The sequence below is a fragment of the Lathamus discolor genome, chromosome Z (assembly GCF_037157495.1).
Source record: "Lathamus discolor isolate bLatDis1 chromosome Z, bLatDis1.hap1, whole genome shotgun sequence".
Lineage (NCBI taxonomy): Eukaryota > Metazoa > Chordata > Aves > Psittaciformes > Psittacidae > Lathamus > Lathamus discolor.
In genome coordinates, this window is record NC_088909.1 from 12948421 (window position 1) to 12968688 (window position 20268).

A 20268-nucleotide genomic window follows, 5' to 3' on the forward strand; every position below is an offset into this window, starting at 1 on the left:
GCCGTTGTTACTAGGCGGGTCGCGACGAGAGAAGCGTCCTTGGGAGGTGGTGGCGGTGGAGGCCGCCATGGCGCTCAGCTTCAGGAGAGGCCGTAGGGGCTCCTTCGTGAGTACCGCTCCTGGCGCTCCGCGGCTCCGTGCCCGGGAAGCGGGGCCAGCGGGGCAGGCGGGGGCCGTGCTTGGGCGGGGTGAGCGGAGGCACTCGGGGAAGGTGGCCACGCCTTGCGGTTGGTGCCGGTGATGGCTGAGCTCTTGGAAATGAAAAACGGGAAGAAAGATGAATCCTAAGCACAGAAAAGGCGTGCGGAGACCGGGTGCCGGCCCTGCGTGTCTGCTGCAGAGCACCCGGCGGGGTGCGGTTCCCTCCCTTCCGCTTGTCGGGGCTGGATACCCCGCCGGGCGCGCAGCTCGGTCGCTGGTAGCGCTTGTGGAGGTGATCCTCCGAGCACGCGGTCGCTGCTGCAGGGGGAACTGGTGAAAGCTCGTAGTAAAAGATTAGAGCAGCCAAGGGTTGTGGTATTGTGAGCAACGGTGCGGATGTTGGCATCCAACGCTCTTGAAGTAATTGAAGTGGGGTTTTTTGTTACCAGAATGAAAACAAAGTATTGATCTTACATTGTCTTACTTTGAGGTTTGACAGCATCCTTCTCCCTCAGCTGTATTCCCTGCTAATCACAGTAAGACATCTGCTGTTAATAGTGTTTAGTTAACAAAATGGTGCATACCAGACAGACATCTAGAATTAAACAGCATTTGCAGCGTAAAACCGAGTAAAAAGACAGTCTTTGTAATGCACCATTTAGTTACTTGATGCGCTTTCCTGCAGAGGCAGAAATATTCCACAGTTCACCTGTTCATTACCCTGCTGGAGAAGACAACCAAGAATAACTGGGCGGGGGGGACACACATGCACGAACAAACAAAACAAGACAAAACGCCCAACCTCCAAACTGTTGCAGAAATACCAGAAACTTAGCCTGTTTTACTCTGTAAAAAAAGTGATGTGCTTGGTTATGACATAGTATTTTTCAATGTGTAGAGAAAAGACGAGGCAGATGGGCACAAATTCAAACACAAAAAATTCAACTTAAATGTAAATATACATTTAAATATGTAAATTAAATATAAAATATAAAAATATACTGTAAGGACCAATGTAAGGGTGGGCAACAGTAATAATTTTAAGAATACTGTGATGATGGAACAGGTTGCCCAGGGAGGTTGTGGAGTCTCCACCCTTGGAGATACTCCAGACCCAACTGGACAGGATCCCAAGCAGCCCTTTCTAGTTTACCCAGCTTTGAGCAGGGACTTGAATTAGATAATCACAAGAGCTCCCTTTCAACTTCAACCGTTACGTGATTCCATTCAAAGTACTCTTTGTAGGTAACTCCAACCCCAGTTTTTCTGAGCTGATATTTAATGTTATCATTTGTAGATTTCTACTACTCATTTTCTCTTGTATATGTATAGAAATAAATAAAAAAAAAAAAAAAAAAACCAAGCCAAACTTGAATTGAGTAAGTTCAAATTCTGGTTTTTCAGATTGTAATACAGTGGATGGAAAACCTACGTGCACGGGTCTTATGTAAATGACATTTCTAACCTTTATTATATTATAACCTGGTCATACATGTTAAAAAGTTAAACTTGGAATCATTTAGTTTGATTACATTAATTGCATGTAATTGTTCTTTTTAAGATATTTAGCATTGTTAGGTTTTGTGCATGTTCAGTTCTGTGGTTGTTGGGTTTTTTTGTTTGTTTGTTTTTGTTTTTTTTTGTGATCCTTAAAGTCATTGTCAACTAATTTTATTTTAAATTGTTTAGAAACATATAGCTCATGGCCTGGTCCCTGCTGCTACCATAGCTCCTAAACCTGCAGTTCCCCGCACCCCTCCCCCTCGTAGTCCAAACCCTTCTCCAGAAAGGCCCAGGTAGGTGTCTAGTTCTCTGTTTTGGTTTGGTTTTTTCTTCATCAATTGCAATTGTACCGTAGAAAAGCATGATTAGAAGAATTGCATGCCCTTGTTGTAGTTTCTATGTAAACCTTTTAATAAATAGAATGTATTTTTAACTGGGGCAGTTCCCTTCTTTGAATTTTAAAGATTCCTGGTTTTCTTCCACTCCTAAGCATGCTGAATAATTAGGACAATGACCACTATGAATATATAACTTATTATAAATCTGAGTCAATTAAAGACAAATTATCTGTTTAAAGTTGGGGCCATTTTGAATTTGGCTACAGTAGCGTGTAGGACTGTAACAGTATTAGTACCATGACTCAGGAAATTTTAGCTCATCAGAAAAGCGTAAATTTAATGTAACTAACATGCCACTTCATTGTATATTTTAAAAAGCAGGGACTTAAAAATATTGGCATGTAAAACCATGCTGTATTGGATTTGAATTAGCTGCATAGGAAAGTTGCATAAATAGAAAATAGAACTTTATTTTTCTTTTCATTTGTAGTTTCTTACAGTTTTTTATTTATTTTCTCTCTGTTTAGTTCAGTTCTGGTTGTCTTCCTTGGTCTTTCTAGTGTCTGTAACATTCCTACTTAATCCTAGTTCATTTCTTCTTCCTTTTTGGCCTCTGGTTGCTGTTATTTCTTTTACAGTCCTCACTGTTTCTTTTCTTTAATCTTTGTTCCTACTTGGTTTTTCCTCTACATCTTACTCTTCCCTATTCTCCGCAGCATCCCACAAATAGGCGCTTCTGTCTACTTATGCTTGCCCTACTCTGCAATGTGCCAGCGTTTATTAACAGCTTCAGTTACCAGTAAAAGGTTCAGATTAGGGAATAATGGAAACTAGAAGGCAAAATAACAGAATATGGAACACTGTTTCAACACAATGCCAGGTAGTATTGTTATGGCTAAAGTGAATGCTAAGTACTGTAAATTATCTTTGTCAATTTGGGGAATGTAACTCAGTATATTCCATGATTTTCATGCATGTGATTTGGAAAACACAATAGGTATTGTACTTTACTCTTAAGATAGCTGTGTTAAAATAGCTTGTCCAGTTTTGTGCTTTACTTTGGGAGTTCTGTTGCTGATGCCTGTTAATTGTGAACATTTTGCTTTGCTTAAATAGTGAAAATATTTTGCAAGGAAAAAAAAAGGCATAAAATGTGGAGCACAGAGGAGAGATCAGTATTGTTTCATTGCTTTATTCTGTTTTGTTCCAGATCAGCTCTAGCAGCTGCTATCCTTGCAACAACACTAACAGGGCGCACTGTTGCTATTCCTCAGCCTCGGCAGCGATCACTTTCCGAAAGTGATTCCAGCTATGTGGAACAGGAATGTTTTGAACCGTATGCTACAGCCACAGAGATTGGAATGGGGTAGTGTATACTTTGTGGTTTGATATCTTGTATTACAAATAGAATTTGCCAATGTTAAAATTTTTTTAAAGAGTTACAGCAAAGCCCTGCATTTATAGCTACTGACTTTTTCTCATCACATCATAAATTGGGTCTGAAGTTTCTGCAGTCCTTACCCCATTTCTTATAAAGTGTTGTTTGCATATAGTTTTCGCTGTATGCATAACATTGAGATTTGGATGGCACGTGTAAAACCATGTATTATTTCTGCCAAATAACAATCAGTTACACAAACAGTTAATCACTGAGTAATCATCTGAATTACATGGGATGTTTCCTTTGTGCTAAATATTTATTTCAGGCTCTTCTTACAGTAGAGTTAGCAACCTTCTATCTCTGATCTGGCTTACTTTTTAAGACAGAGAAGAAAATGTAGCTGCAGTGTTAATCATCTATTTTAAAGCATACAGATAGGCTATGTTCCTCATTTGCAGCTAACAGAAGCTTAGATGTCTATTTGTTTTGGCTATTTGGACTTGTGTATATTGTAAGACCATGGTTCTACGTTACTAGTGTTTATTTTTATGGAAAAGTAAGCAACGCTGAAACAGACTTTAAACTGCTTTCTACTTGCAGGCCCAACTGGAATTTTGATGGTAGTGACAGATCTCCTGTGCAGTCCCTGGAAATATCAGGCAATTATGGTGAGGATGAGGACATGGATACCTATCTTTCGGATGCTGAGAAAGAGGCAGAATCTAGCTGTCCGAGTAATGAGAGAAGGGGAGAAAATGTTAGAACCAATGCTGTTTATGCTGTTTCCTGCAAGAAGAAAGAGGTAGGGTTTTAAAATGCATTAATTCCTTTACCATGTTTTAATATATTCATGCAAGTATTAAATATTTCTAAGACTTTTCATTCTCTTCCTCAGACAGTTAATAAATTTTTATTTCACATCTTTCTTTTTGTGGTTCCTTTACTCCTGCCTGAGTTAGGTTTGTTGATCTCAGATTGCATATCCCCAATTATGTACTTTTTCTTGTCAGAAAAACACTGGTATTGTATATAGTCATTGTGCATAATTTAGTCTTGTCAAATGTTCAATATTTTATGTTGAGCATAACAGTTGTGTAAGTAGGTTGTTAAAAGCTGTAGGAACTCTGCTTTTAAATGGTTAATGATTCAGTACTGTGCTAATGAGCAGAGACCTAGACAGAGACAGGGTATTCAGAATCAAGCAATATAATTGTTGTCTTGAAGACCACTGGAGTTTTCTATGCTCTTAACAAGCAATGGGCAACTTAATACTCCTAAGACACATTTGAAATTCAGTCTAAAATTACGCAATATTTTAGCAAACAGGAAGAAGTAAGTGAATAGTAAAGAGGCAATAAAATGCTATGTACGTGGAAGAAACCAGAAAATGCCCCTGACTGAAGAGATAGTAGTCAGAGAGGAGGGAATGAGGGGTAAAAAAAGGGAAAAGGGAATGAGTGGAGTATGTGGGACACTTGTATCCCATTAACTGGGGAAAAATAGCGAAGGCAGTGTTAAAAATTATTCTTGAATCCCTCACTGCTGTGATACAGTAGATAAATGGTTGACCTTTTATTAAGAGCAAACAAGTAAATGTAGGATAATTTCACAGGCTCTTGTGATTAAATAAGGTGACAGGGAATATTTGCCCTGTGAACTAAATTGCTATTATAGTTTCCTACTTCTCATTGATTGTTTTAAGGTTTAGATTTTATATGCATAGAGCCCTAAAACAAGCAAAAAATGAGTATGTTTTCTAATTTATTGTCTTAAAATGTTGGTGTAGAATTCCATATGCGACTGGGACAGTAGTATGCTGAAGTTTTCATACAGATGTCCAGACACATGAGCTATTTTAACAGTGCTACTATGATTTTGGCTTATTTTTATATAGGAAGAGTTTCCACCATCTCCTAGTACAAATGCTGAAAAGAAGGAGGTGCCCTCTCATGAAACTGAGTTTCAGGTGTTGGTGGATGAGTCAAATGTGCAAATACAAGGTAAATAAGCTCGCTTTAAGTCAAAATGCATACCTTTTAAGGCCCTTATTTCTCCTTAGGAGTAAAACTATCATGTAGTATTACCCTCTAATGCAGTATGTCTTCTCATATAGTATGCCCTCTCATGTAGTATGCCTCTCTACTCTGCTTTGCCCCTCTACTCTGCTCTTGTTCCAACCCCAGTGCCATGGGCAGAGGCACCTCACGCTAAACCATGTCACCCAAGGCTCTGTCCAGCCTAGCCTTGAACACCACCAGGGGTGGAGCATTCACAGCTTCCCTGGGCAACCTATTCCAGTGCCTCACCACCCTTAAGAGTAAAGAGCTTCTTCCTTATATCCAATCTAAACTTCCCCTGTTTAGAGTGTTAACCCGTTACCCCTTGTCCTATCACTGCAGTCCCTTGTGAAGAGTCCATCCCCAAGCACCCTTATAGGCCCCCTTCAGATACTGGAAGGCTGCTATGAGGTCTCCACGCAGCCTTGTCTTCTCCAGGCTGAACAACCCCAAATTCCTCAGCCTGTCTTCATACGGGAGGTGCTCCAGTTCCCTGACCATCCTGGTAGCCCTCCTCTGGACTTGTTCCAACAGTTCCATGTCCTTTTTATGTTGAGGACACCAGAACTGCACACAATACTCCAAGTGAAGTCTCACGGGAGCAGAGTAGAGGGGCAGGATCACCTCTTTCGACCTGCTGGTTGCGCTCCTTTTGATGCAGCCCAGGATGCAGTTAGCTTTCTGGGCTGCGAGATGATTTTTTTTTTTTTTTCATTTTTTATTTTTTAATATTAAAGTAGCAAGGTAGTGACAGGACAACGGGTAATGGGTTCAAACTTAAACAGGGGAAGTTTAGATGGGATAGAAGGAAGAAATTCTTTGCTGTTAGGGTAAGGAGGCACTGGAATGGGTTGCCTGGGGAAGCTTTGAATGCTCCACGCCTGCCATTGTTCATGGCCAGAGCGTTGGGTGACATGGTTTAATGTGAGGTTTCCCTACCCATGGCTGGGGGGTTGGAACTAGATGATCTTAAGGTCCTTTCCAACCCTAACTATTCTATGATTTTATGTCATTAGGCTGTTTTCTTGTAACAGTAGAATATTGTGAAGGGAAAAATATGACAAGAGAGTAAGAGCAATTACGAATTTATTACATAATTGTCCATTCTTTTAAATTCGGGAGAAGTGGGTATCAGAATTTGTTGCAGAGCTGCAATATGCAGTTTTGACAGAGGATGGCAGAAGTCTACTAGCTGTTGGATATAAACCAGGAAGCAGAACTGAGTCGTTTTGGAAAAATGTGTATCTTTCTCAGTGTTATTTATGTGGCTCCCAGTATTACTTCAATATTATTTCAGTGGAGTTACTTGAAAAACTTTACAGAGAACAATGTTCAGAAAGAATGGGTTGCTTTGGGAACCATTTGGGATGTGGATGCATTAAACTGAAAATAATGGGATACGTAAACAGTTTCTTATCCCACTTCTACACAGCAAGTGCTGCAGATCTTTGGGGTGGTCAGATTTGCACTTGCCTCTTTCAGAGATGCAATAGAATTCAAGCTCAGTAAAATCAATAGAAATGTTTCATTTGTCCTTTAGTAAACTTATAAAATAATTGTGGAAGATGACAGTACAGCTTCATTTCTTCCATAGTTACATCTATACAGCATGAGGTAAAATAAGGTCTCACATCAGTATCCAGATACACCATGAGAGAGAGAATAGAAAGTTGGTGATGTAATTTGTGATTTTGGGAGGACTGTCTTACATTTATTTGCAGTATATGTATGGTTACATATCCATATGAACCCTTACAGTTTAAAGACTTACAAATGCCTTTTTTTTTAATTGACTGGAAAATCTGTTTTAATTTGGCAGAAGACCAACATCGTGGCTTGAATTTAAAGGTAAGAAGGTTAATTTGTAAATTCTGGGGAAAAGAGTGTAATGAAGAGCTGATAGTTCACAGTCACTTAAAAGAAAATTAATTTATTGCTACTAGGGAATATTTTTCTTTTTGAGTACAAGAATGGCTAATAATTCCTTTTGAAAAAGTACGACTGTGTAGGTAAATAGGCCGTGTAAAAGTTGGGGTTTGTTAATTCATTTTTGAATATATCGTCTGTTGTTCTTCATGTGAAAGAATGAAACTGAGAGTGAAAGACATCATGTTATATAGCAAGAGATAACTCTTACTGTTAATTTTCAAGTTTAAGCCTGGCCTCAGCAAATTTTTATCTGGTTTTCCAGCTGGGCCCATCTGCGTGCTTTCGTAAGCTTGAAAAAGCTGTTTCATTTCCTAGATCAGGTTGCTAGAACATTATTTACAAAAATGGTCAGTTCTTCCATTGTTAAGGTCACTTTCTTTCTTCAAGTCCTTGACCACATATATTTTACATTTTAATTTATTCACTGAGTCACAGTTAGGGACTGACAGTTCATGTCATAATTTACTCTCCTAAGGTCTTATTTTATACAAACTGACAATTGGGAGCTATTATCCATCCTGTTTGGTCAAGAAGCTTTATGCTTATGTATCTTCTATGTCAGTGATAAAATTGTTTTGAGGACTGTACATCTAAAGAAAAATACTAAGTTTCAAGTGTCCACAAGTGACTGATGGCAGTGATGAGTGACAAAATGATGTAAAAATGCATAAATGGGAAATTGTTGATATAAAACAAACTGCTTCAAAAGTTCTGTTTCGTAAATTCTCCAGCAGTGATGCTGTTCAGAGTACTTCAGAAAGTAACTTTTAAAGCAGATTATCTAATTCTTTATTTCTCTGCTAGGAAGAAAAATCCTTACCTGAAAATCTGATACGTGGAAAACCTCCGCCATCCCCAGGTACTTCTGATTTTTCTATTATTTACTACATGTCTTCACTTTAATACTATGCATATATATAAAAAAGTATATTTTCCTGCTTGTATTCTCTAAGCCTAAACTGGGGGAAGAAGGGGAAGCAGTTCTCCTGTACAGGAGGTGAGAAAGTGCTAAGTGCTCTGTCATATGTATGAAACAGTAGTTCCAGGATTTTTGTTTGGTGTTTTAGACTTGCTTTGATTTTACAATCTGAGTGACTTTTGAAATTTTAAATAAATGATTGTGAAATGATGTACTAAAGTCAGACTAGAACTCTCCAATCAGTTAAGTTTCATCTACACTAGAGGATGTCACCATTATTAAGTATTCCATTGCAACCAAAGTGGTAAACATACAGTGATAGCAGATGCATGGTCTGTCTAATGCCTTATTTGTGTGTTACTGCATCCATGTAACAATTCCAGGCAGAGCACATTCTGAGCTTTGTGTGTCACATGGATGGGATATGTCATGAGTTACTAGGGTTTTGTGTATTTCTGTGCTGTCCAAGTATCCTGTGCCTTCCCACAGGAAGTTTACAGTGACTGTAAGTGCCTGAAATACTACTAAACACATTAAGCTGTCATATGTCATCAATTACAAGAGATAGCTCCAAACTATATATATTCTTTACTAGGGATCTGTTCTATACTAAGATATATTCACAGCTACATGCTACTAGGTAATGCTGACTCTTAAAAGTCTGATGGTGAGGGTAGATAGAATCTCAGCCTTCGTTTTAATAAGCTTTTCTGCCCACACAGATGAAAGAAAAATTTGAATGTGTGATCTGTTATTACTGATGCAACAAGTATATCCATGATTTTGCAGATGATTTTGTTTTACTTCTGTAAGGACTGTTAAGTAACTTCTGTTCAGTAACAGATCATTGAAGCCTGAACAGTGAGAAGGAGGGCAAAGCTTTCATTGCATAGGGGATAAAACTAAGGAGGGATCAAGAGGACTGACTGGTCCATGCAGGGTGCATACAATTCAGTGGGTATTTCTGTCTTACCTCTCTAGTCACTGGTGCTAGGGAGAGGGAGATCTGCTGACACTTTCTTTTCCCTTTAAGGAAGGAATGTTTTCAGTATCTGAAACAAAAAGTGGGAGCTTTCAGCCACTCTACTACGTAGCTTTCTTTCCACACCCACTTTTTCATTCTTTCTGGCCTTATCTTCTGGGAGCTATGAGCTGATTAATGTCTTACAGGTATCATTCACACATACTGCTAGTATTAGGAAATAAGTATTACAACTTGCTGAAACTCATAGTCTGAAAACTATTTAAATACATTGTACTATGGCATTACAGATTTGTCTATACGGGCAAGACAAGCACAGGAAAATATGAGTAAAGAGAAATTCAGAGAATTAAAACAAGAAAACTGGTCTTTGAACAAGGCATACCAGGCTATAGTCCAGCAATTTCAGGGAACAAAACAGCAAATGGAAGAACAGCAATTAAAGCTGAAGAGACTAAAAGAAGAAAACACAAGACTTAAAGAAGCTGCAGAGAAGTCACATAGAGAAGGTGGGAGAAACATATGCAGTTACATTGTTTGATTTTTCTAATATCTTACAAGCTATTCCTGCAGTAGTAGGTTTTCACTTACTCTGCACAGATACTTGCTCAAGTCAGTATTTTCCGAACAGTATTTTCTACATGTATAAAAATTTTGTCAAGGAATACTTACATGGTCATGAAAAAGAATTAGTTGGTGGTTTGAAATGTAATATTTTCTTGTTAATATTTTTTCATGGGCTTATTTCATTTCAGTATTTTGAGAGAAGTTCTCTTATGATTCTAGCTTGCTGAGGGTTTTTTCCTTACAAATTATTGTGAACATTCCTTGGATTTTGATTGAAATTTCTTGTTGGATGCTTGTTTTGATAGAGGAGGCTACCGAATTGCTTTCTCTCAGGCAACAAGCACAAGAACTGATAGATGAAAATGATGCTTTGAAAAGGACGGTTCATCGTTTAAATGTAGAATTAAGTCGCTATCAAACTAAATTCAGGCCATTGGCCCAAGAAGAGGTAAGAGTCTTGGTTATAAAAGCACTTTGTACTGAAGTGTCCCATTGTCCTTTGATACATCCTTGAATTTTTAAGACTCTTTACTCCAAATCGGCCAAATAGTATAGGCTTTTTCTGAAATTTAAAATAAGCATTTATCATTAAATCTAACTTGTAAGAAGTTAGACTTTCTCCTGTATTAATATACTGAACTTCCAGTTTTGGTGACTTTTGTTGAGTGTGTATTACATATGCAACACATGTAATTAGAAATATAAGCTTGTTTGGGGTAATACTTGTGATTGCAATGGACAGTTGTTGTTGCTTCAAAGAGCAGGAAATAATTTCAGTATCTTTTTAAAAATCTCCTTTAGCATCTAAAACTGAAAAGTTTACCCATGAAAGGACCACCACCACCATGGCTGGTAAGTAAAGTAATATTTTGACTTACCTGCTCATTCCTTTCTCACTAAAGTAGTAGAATTTGTTTACAGGATCTAAAATATTCAGGGTATTACTTAGTTGCTCTGCTGAACCATCACATACAAGTACAACATCATAAACATTCATGTTTGTTGCATAAAAAAGATGTACGTCAGAACTTTGCAATGAAGTATGCAGCTCCAGACTGTGTATAATCACCGACTTTGAAGTACTGAATGTAAATTAAGTAGAAGTCCTGTTACCCTGAGAATCATAAGTACCAGCTTTCATCTTCCCTTAGTATTGTCTAGCATACAGTTTGCTTCAAGGAATATCATTAAATTGTTAATCTTCTTAGTTGTTAATCTTCTTAATAATGTTGTGATTATTTTTAAGATGATACTAAAAGAAAATAGCATATTTCAGTGATTCCCATGGTAGGAATGGTCATGGGTCTCCCAGGTGCTTATGAATTTCTGGCAAGGAGAAGACAAATAGTCTGTGAAATTGAATTTGTAATATGTGAAACAATTTTTCCTTGACGTGCTAATCAGATCTTAAATTTTCCCTTCTTGTCGTTATTCAGAACTGTACAGAAATAGGGAAGTCCTCTTTCTGCTCTGCCTTTCTAGCTATATATAATACCCAAGAAGTATGTACATATGTATTTAGTTTTAAAGATGCAGGTTTGAGAGTGTAAAAATTCCTTTTCTACTTAATAATAAATTTGGGCTAGATTATTTATTAACTGTATTCTCAGCTTGGTTTCATATTCATTTGCATATATATTCTGCTGTTTTATATATAAGTAATAGCTGCTTCTTAGTCAAGTGTGCAGGCATAGCATCCAGCCTTGTACTTTCCAAAGCTTGTCCCTGAAGTGGTGTTATGAAGTGCTTCTGCGGCATTATTTTGCATGTAGTGGTCTGCATGTTTGTATAAGCCCTGCACTTTTGTCTGCAAGGTATATATAAAAATAGCTTTTAAAAGTAACAATTCATAACAGGAGAAATAGTAAAAAATATTGGTAAGATTGTGGTTTGTGATTGATTTATATGGATTGATTTTTTTGATTTTTTTTTTTTTTTTTAGTTGGATATGAAGTATTTGTCACCTCTTCTGTTGGCTTATGAAGACAGAATAAGGGAAAAGGAAGATTTACATCTAGAACACGAGGCAAGTTGCCACTTACACATTTACACTACAGTAGAAATAAATTCCTGAAAATTTTTTAAGGTCTTTGTCAAAGGTGTTTTCTGACTCAAAAGTGACTTTGTTTTACTTTTCCATGCATAGTTACTGTACTGTCTTATCCTACTTGACCTGCCTTTTTTGACAGCCTGTTTAGATATAGAAGCAAGCACTGCACTGGCATGTACAAGAATTGGATTCTCTGAATAAAGTAAGACATAAACACAGTCAGTGGTAGAAGGAATTTACTATTGCGATTAATTCATAACAGGGGATTCAGTGCCCTGTGTAGCTGTTTTTCCAGTTACAGGCCTGTGGATTTTGTGGTAGAAGAATATTTATTTACAGCTATTTCAGGAATGAGTACTCTTCTTGCTCCTTAGAAGTACTTTTTTGTGGGTGAGTCTTTGAAAAATTTGCTTCAGAGTGATTTGCTTCAGAGAAGAGCTGCCATAGGTTTTCAAATTAGTTTATTTCCTTAAAAAATTTAAACCATATAATGAGCAGGAAACATCAAGCATTTTATATTACTGTAAATTCATTGTATTATCCTACCATATTGAAATTCATGTTGTTCATATTGATAATATATAGTATCATCTAGCAATTTCCAGAATTTATTTTTTAAAATCCGTATTTTAAGGATCTACAACTTGGTTAACTCAACTGACACTTGGCAAAAATGTGACACAATTCAAATATCTATATTATTTTTAATCAAATATTACTAGGTGGAAGCCATTTAGAAGTGAAGTATGCACATCTGAATTAAAGGTGAATAGAGAGAATATCATAGAATTGTAGAATAGTTAGGGTTGGAAAGGACCTTAAGATCATCTAGTTCCAACCCCCCTGCCATGGACAGGGACACCTCCCACTAAACCATACCACCCAAAGCTCTGTCCAACCTGGCCTTGAACACCGCCAGGGATGGAGCATTCACAACTTCCCTGGGCAACCCGTTCCAGTTCCTCACCACCCTTACAATAAAGAGCTTCCTCTTTATGTACAATCTAAACTTCCCATGTTCAAGTTTGAACCCATTATCCCTTGTCCTATCACTGCAGTCCCTTGTGAAGAGTCCATCCCCAAGCACCCTTATAGCCTTCTCTTCTCCAGGCTGAACAGCCCCAACTTCCTCAGCCTGTCTTCATACAGGAGGTGCTCCAGTCCCCTGATCATCCTCGTGGCCTCCTCTGGACTTGTTCCAACAGTTCCATGTCCTTTTTATGTTGAGGACACCAGAACTGCACACAATGCTCCAAGTGAGGTCTTCCAAGAGCAGGGTAGAGGGGCAGGATCACCTCCTTCAACCTGCTGATCACACTCATTTTGACGCAGCCCGGAATACACTTGGCTTTCTGGGCTGCAAGCGTGCACTGAAGCCAGCTCATGTTAATTTTCTCATCAACCAACACCCCCAAGTTCTTCTCAGCATGACTGCTTTGAATCTTTTCTCTGCCCAACCTGTAGCATGTTTTTATGTTTTTAACAGAATTAGAAGGCACACAGGCATGTATATTTATAAGTTTTGTTGATGTAAAAATCAAAACAGAATACTTCTAAAGAATTTTATGTGGATTTCTTTCTTTTCCAGAATGATATGAAGAATTTTAAAGTTCAAGTTGAAAAGTTGGTGAAGGAGAATGAAGACCTGCATGAACAATTAAATAAAAATAACTTTATTACGCCTACAGAATGGCAAGTAATATTAATAAAAATCAATTCAAAACCTACTCATTATTTCACTTGTTGCATGCAAACTTTTAAGACAGCCCTTAAGGAAAAAAATCTGTTCCCCTAGAGCAAATTAAGTTTTGCTGAAGAGTTAATAGGGTCATGATTATGGCTTGTATGGGCTGTGCTGATCTGCAATGCCTGGAATAATTTTGCAATAAAGATTAAATAGCGAATGTGCAGTTTTGCACCTGAAGCCCATGTAATTCTGTCCCAGAGCTTGCAGGTTGCATGCTTAACTTTTATACTTTTATTAATAGTAGGAATGTGCCTCAGTTTTTCATTGGAATAGGGCATTAGAAGAATCTTCCAAACATAATGAAATTAAATTGTATAAAATATTTATGACACTTATTAACAATTTACCTAGGTCAGTTAGTAACTGAGATGGAGAAGAGACTGGTCATACTGGTTCATCACAAGATGATTGTGAACTTTTTGGGGCAACAGCTGTAAAGGGCGAAAAAAAGGGCAGTCTAGTCCTGGGGAATATTAGAATAGATCCTTCTAGTAGAGGCTGGGCAATAACCACACAATTATGTGGAAATTTGGAGAGTCCCAGTCATCCATATATAAGTACAGGGAAACAAAGCTGAAAGGGTTTGTGCTGTAGCCAAGGAAAAGGAGGGCCACTTTTATTTGGAGTTTAGAGAGATTTGCCTTTCTTGTTTAGCAAACAAGAGCTGAGAAAGGACAATGTTGCTTTCTGTAGGCACATCAGGAACAGGAGGCATACAAAGAACTATGTAAGCTGCTTTTATAGGACTGAGGGCAGAGTCTAGAACAAGAGGGTGTTCATTCACCATAAGCAAACATAACGTGGAAACTGGAAGAGGATTCTTAACCAGTGTAACAGGTTTTTCAATAGCATCCACTGTGAGCAGTGAACATAAACATTCTTACTGCACTGATTATGCAGGTGGTAATTGTATGGAAGGGACCATATGACACTGAGTCTACACTAGGAGAACTTCATGACTCAGTATGTCTCTTCCAGTCTTAATCTCTGCAGGTTTAACCAATAACATCAATTGTCAGTGAGAGCCTCCCCAAGCAGAACTATAGAAGTATTTAGTTTCTGTATAGTTTTGGTTAAATAGGATGTTAAAAAGGTATCAGGTTTGTGTTTTGAAAACAAATCTGATTCACTTAGTAGTCACATAGCTGTCTCCAAGTCATCTGGCACCATTATGTAGCTTTAATTGTCTCATATGAGAGAAGTCTGAGAAAGCTGGGACTGTTTCACTTAGGGTAATTTGTTCTTTAAAGAGGTTCAAATATGATTTTGTAACTTCACACTGTTGGAAGCCATTAGCGTTTTCTCTTTGGACATAAGTTAATATTTGAATTATATTTAGTTTATAAGCTGGTTGTCACTGCAGGCAGCAGCTGCAAACTCAAGCCAAGCTGGTTTTGGAAGAAAACGGATTGTTGATGAAGCAGCTCAAAATTCAACAAGCTAAAGCAAAAGATACTCACAGACAGCATGTTCAAGAAGGTAAAGTGCTTGAGTTGCTAGTGATTTTAGCTACACGAAAGATGGTTCTGCAAGTTTAGTTTTGTTTCGGGATGAGGAGTTTGTGGGCAAGGTGTGTTGGGTTGGTTTGGTTTGTGTTTTTTTCAACTTCATATATGGCTACAAAGCATTGCTGAGTGTAGGTAACTCTAATATGAAATGAAGCTCTCAGATGTCAATTGATACTGAGAAGAAATGTCAGTATCACCTATTGACACTCTACAGTATACTCGTGTTTGATCTGTTTCCTCTGAAGATGTGACAAGAACTGTTAAACAGCAATATGCTCCTTTTCAGAATTTAAGAGCACTTTAAATTTTACAGGTGGGTATTTGTGGGGTATTTACTTATTTAAATTTCAATTTAGAATTTGTAGGTTTTTTAATTTTCTGCTTTGTAACCAATATTTATTGCTTAATATAGTTAATTATATGTACCAGTATTTGATTGTACACTTTTATAATTTGATACTGCTTAAATTTACATGCATCCTCAAATAATAGTCTGTTATCTGTTGCTTTTTTTATCAGAGATTTGTACTTGCCTGAATTCAGAACACTAGCCATTTCTTGTCTTGCCTGTAAATATTATTTCTTGACTGAGATTGATTTTTCTGCTGATAATTATTTTTTGCAGTGACAGATTCCTCTGGATACCAGTTCTTAATTAGTCTGACTTGATATTAGAAAGAGAACCAGTGTGTTATAATTTAAAATCCCAAAACTGCAAGTAAGATTTCTTAGTGAAGTTTAAAAAGCAAAATTTAATTTATATTCACAGATTAGGATGTTCTGAAAAATGTTTAGTATGCTAGATTCATGTAAGTCACTGATGAGAACAATTTTATTAAATGAACTTATGTGGTGAAACTCCACTGCTGAATTTTTTTTATTCATTTGCCACCTAATTTCATAAATAATTTCCTTTCTGCATTTAAAGTTTCTTGAGTTTCTTGTTTAGTTTTGTATCTGTATCTATATATATATATATATCTCCACCTGTGTTTAGAAGATAACTATTCAAATCCAAGCCCAAAGGACAATGACCCAAAATCAGGTGTTCCTCTTTCCAAATCTCAAATAGCGATGTGGTACGAGTTGTCAGAACATCGCTAGGAAACACTGACAGATTTTGTTACCTGTTGCTGGAGTTCTTATAAGGTAACAAGGACCCTCATCTTCCATTCAGTTCCTATAACTGTTTTGGCAGCGTATTTGGTGACTGAAATACATAAGGAAAAACTCAGACATCAGTGGACAGAAACTAGGCAGTTTTGAAATGTGTGCTCTACCTACTAGGCTACAAAAGTCATGTTCTGTTTTAGGTTCTTTCCCTGAATAAACGAAGTCTGAATCATAGGATTTTTGAGAGTAAAATGACATTTCAGTGAGCAAATAGCTTATAGCCCTCAAAAGAAGCAGTCTTAAAGCTTTGGCACTTTTCCAAAACAAACTGCTTGGGAGAGGACTGGGGGGGACACACACCACACACCACACCAAACTAAACTGTTAAAATACAAAACAAACTGACAAATCCACTGTTTCAGAATACTGTGAGCAACTGGGAATTAACATATTACTGGTGTAGTTGGAGTTGAATTAGTTGATTTAGTTCTACAGTGCTCAATTATGGGATTTTTTTCCTCCTAAAGCTTCAAAATTGACCAAACAGATAATGATCTTGGAAGATAAGAAACAGAGTCAAGAAAAAGAGATAGCAGAGTACCAGAAGCAGCTGGAAGCTTTACATTCTACTTGTGAAGAGCTAAAAGCCAAGTTGAATAGCAGAATAGCGGAAGAGGATCACTTTGCTTTGGTGAATGATTTAAAAAGGTATGGTATTATGTAGGGTGCATGGAGAAGCAGTTCCACAAAGCATCCACTTGAACAGATATGCATACTCATGACTCTGTAGATAAGAGGACAATAGAAACATATGCTGGTAATCTAGGAAGGTAACTTCAAAGTGTAAGGAAAGTACTTCAAAAAATACTGTTGTGCTTTTTATAGACAACTAAATTTACAGGAGGAAATCCCAGATCTGGAGACATCAGTAGAAATGTTTCTACCATAAGAGTACATACTTCTAAATGTACCTTTATCAAGAGTGGAAGAGGAGGCATTAAAAATACAGTTTTTGTCAAATTTGTTTACTTCTATCAACACTATTCTATAAAAAGCTCTTGTTCTTTTGTTTCCATCTTTAGGAAAATGTCTGAAGGATCCTGAAATTCTAAACTAAAAATACAAAGTTTCTCCAGTCTTTACAATATGGAAATAACACGAAACAGCACAATGCAAACGTGCTGTCGTGCAGCGTGATCTGTAAAGTAATATTTGTCTATAGACATCCTGTAAATTTGTTTGCTTTCAAAAGCAAACTGTTGGTAAAATGTCTTCATGGAAAGTTCTCAGACCTTGTGTTTTGGCATTGCTAGTAATTTCTTTGGGAAAAATGAGGAAGGGAATGCATCTGGACTATACAGGATATTTTCATAATTTAAATTCTATTTCAGTTGCAGTCCAGGTTAATTATTCTAGTAATTCTGTTTCCATTATGCTTCATTCATTATTTGAGATCATATGAGATTGTAGTTCCTCTCTTTTGATGTCACCACTGAACATTAAATGTTCCCAGTGCATCTTTTTCATACTTTCAACATGGGTATCTTACTGTAACTTAGCTTTTTAGTTTTTAGTGAAGCAGGTCTGTATATGATGCCTGTTGTACATTGTTGGTTTTTGCAGCCATTTACAACAGGAGCAGGAGAAAAAGCAGTGTGAGGTGGAAGATCTGATGGGAAAGATAGCATCACTGCAAGCTCAGAACAAGAAACTGCTTTTAGAGAAGAACAACTTCATGGCTGACAACAAGATCTTGGAAACTGAGATGCAGATGACACAAAAGACAAACAGGTCATACCACATTCTCTTTTTCTTATATAGAAATATGTTGTATTTCTAAAGGCAGCAGCAGAAATATCTGTAAAAACATTGTCTGACATCTCACAGGGTGTAATTTTTACCTATTACAGAAGAAAACGTTTCCTAAACACATCGTTGTCACATCTTGTTTTCCAAAAACTTCATAAGTTTTTTATACACACTTTTCTAATTCCACATGCAAATTAAGAATATATGTTTAATGCTAACAGTCAGCTATAGCAATTGTCATTTATGTACTCACCTGAAAAAACAGGGTGTTACAGTATCTGCAGACCTTCTCGCTCACCTGAGTCGTTCAGCGTTGGGCTCAGTACTTCAAAAAGTAAAACTTTTTTTCTTCAATATTACTGTTATTTTTTTTTTTAAATATGAGCTTGTAGCCTTTGCACAAGTTGTTTTTTTGAATCATTGTTACTGTTATTCACACAATATATTGTAAAGAAAAACAGCCCCCAGAAATGGGAAATCATACTTTTGCATTACAGATATTTTATCCAATATGTTTTTAACAGTATATTTGATTGAGACATGTGCAAGTTAATTTGCACATGCAATACAAGTTCTTTTTATGCCGCTATTAATTCCCAATCTGAAGATTTCCCTTTTTCTGTTAATTTTATAGACAATTAAAGAAAAAAATAGATCTTTTGAAAGTGCACTTGGAGGAAGCAACAGAAAAAGAAGTTGCAGCTCATCTATATCTAACAAACCTTATTGGTTTGGTGGAGAAGATAACTCAGGAACGTGATCATCTTATTTTTTTGGTAATTACCTTTAAATAATTAATATTGCTTAATTGATATTTCACACAGTTATTACCCTACTGGCACAACTAATTGTTAATTTAAATTATCGAAGAAAGCTATAATTTCAGTTTAGGGATTTAGCTATTTAAATAGACTTTTGCAAACAGGATAGGGGCAGCAAAAGATTATTTTCTAGAAGAGTGGTTAAAAACAGCTACCCTAATTTCTGGAGATAACATAATTAAGCATCAGCATTAGTATCTGCAGTGGTATATATAAAGTTTAAAAGAGTTTTTAACCTGACTTTAGAAATTGGCTTCAGTTGTTGAAGCTACACATTAGAAAAATAGCACACAATCATAAATTTTTAATATGTATTTCTGAATCTAAAAGTAAATTATCCTTGAAGTGATCTGTATGGACCTTCTACTGTGGATCCAAGTGCACATTATTGCTCATTTTTGGTGAGCGGTCATTTTGACAGACTGGTTGAGGTTTGGGACAACTTGGAAATTGCTGGGCTTTTTAGAAGCACACTGTTTCCTTTACAAGATGTTGGATACGGTTTCAATTTTACTTATTGGCACTCTGTCTTTAAATTGGTCTGGAAACCATTTCACAAAACTTTGTTAAAACAAAGCCTCTTTAGCTTCTGTTGTTCAAGTAGTAGACAAAAGTTGTCATCAGTGTTGGGTAAAAAGATTCCGTAGTAGTTAATTCCTAATTCTATAAGAGGAACAACTCAAATCCTTGGCCACTGCTAAGTGGACTTTAGGATTGTGAAACTAGGCACAATAAACATCCCCTAGGAATTAGGGGAACTGGCTCTTATCTGTAAGTCTCTGGTATATCTACCTTCAAATATTCGGCATACCACGTGTGGAATGCAATTCATGTGGTGTGCTTAATAACACCCTAGTAGATGTTCAGAATACTTTTAGCAGTAAAAGCCTGTTTCAGAAGGAAATGTCTTAACATAACTTTTGTAACCACATGACAGTGTAAACTCTGTCTTTGCCAGTGTGCAGTATCTGACATCATAGTTTTCCCTTCTGAAACCTGCACCTGGAAGTACACACTAGAAAATTATTTCATGTATGTGCAGAGAGCTCACTGTAGGTCTTTGGAAAACAGCCCAAAATGGAGTCAACTACAGCCAAAACTTTCTTTAGACAAGTGTAAACTGATTCAGTCTTGTCATGCAAAACAGAATTCATTTGTTCCTTCAGGATAACATTGTCCTGTGGGGATGATGATGATCCAAGCTTATTTGCTGTCCATTATTTCTCCATCTTGTGGCTTAGAAACTAAACAGCACACAAGTCTTGGGGTTTTTTTATGAATTCACTGTGTCTGGGCTGACAGTAGAGATATTCCGAGACGGACTTTTTCTACTGAAATAGTCTAGTGTCAGTAAAACCTTTAAATACTCAGTTTACTTTGCTGCCTGGTAGAGCTGAATCAGA

At 37.1% G+C, this 20268-nt stretch overlaps 1 protein-coding gene and 1 long non-coding RNA gene across 2 annotated transcripts in view; one reads left to right on the forward strand and one right to left on the reverse strand.

The window, feature by feature from the left end:
* The first annotated feature begins 26 nt into the window (after positions 1–26).
* Positions 27–20268, forward strand: part of CEP89 (centrosomal protein 89) — a 32663-nt gene continuing 12421 nt past the window's right edge. Inside the window, exons 1-16 of the mRNA XM_065662629.1 lie at positions 27–106; positions 1831–1937; positions 3193–3348; positions 3964–4165; positions 5258–5363; positions 7240–7268; positions 8154–8208; positions 9541–9759; positions 10123–10265; positions 10619–10669; positions 11760–11843; positions 13456–13563; positions 14982–15093; positions 16763–16943; positions 17859–18026; positions 18679–18820. Of these exons, the coding sequence (XP_065518701.1) occupies positions 68–106; positions 1831–1937; positions 3193–3348; positions 3964–4165; positions 5258–5363; positions 7240–7268; positions 8154–8208; positions 9541–9759; positions 10123–10265; positions 10619–10669; positions 11760–11843; positions 13456–13563; positions 14982–15093; positions 16763–16943; positions 17859–18026; positions 18679–18820 (1902 nt within the window). The 5' untranslated portion in view covers positions 27–67. The remainder of the gene's footprint in view (positions 107–1830; positions 1938–3192; positions 3349–3963; positions 4166–5257; positions 5364–7239; positions 7269–8153; positions 8209–9540; positions 9760–10122; positions 10266–10618; positions 10670–11759; positions 11844–13455; positions 13564–14981; positions 15094–16762; positions 16944–17858; positions 18027–18678; positions 18821–20268) is intronic.
* LOC136005279 (uncharacterized) lies at positions 12314–19747 on the reverse strand. Its single transcript, XR_010608738.1, has 3 exons — positions 18298–19747; positions 16250–16332; positions 12314–13512 (listed from the first exon to the last, which is right to left on the reverse strand). It is a non-coding gene; the product is annotated as an uncharacterized LOC136005279 (long non-coding RNA).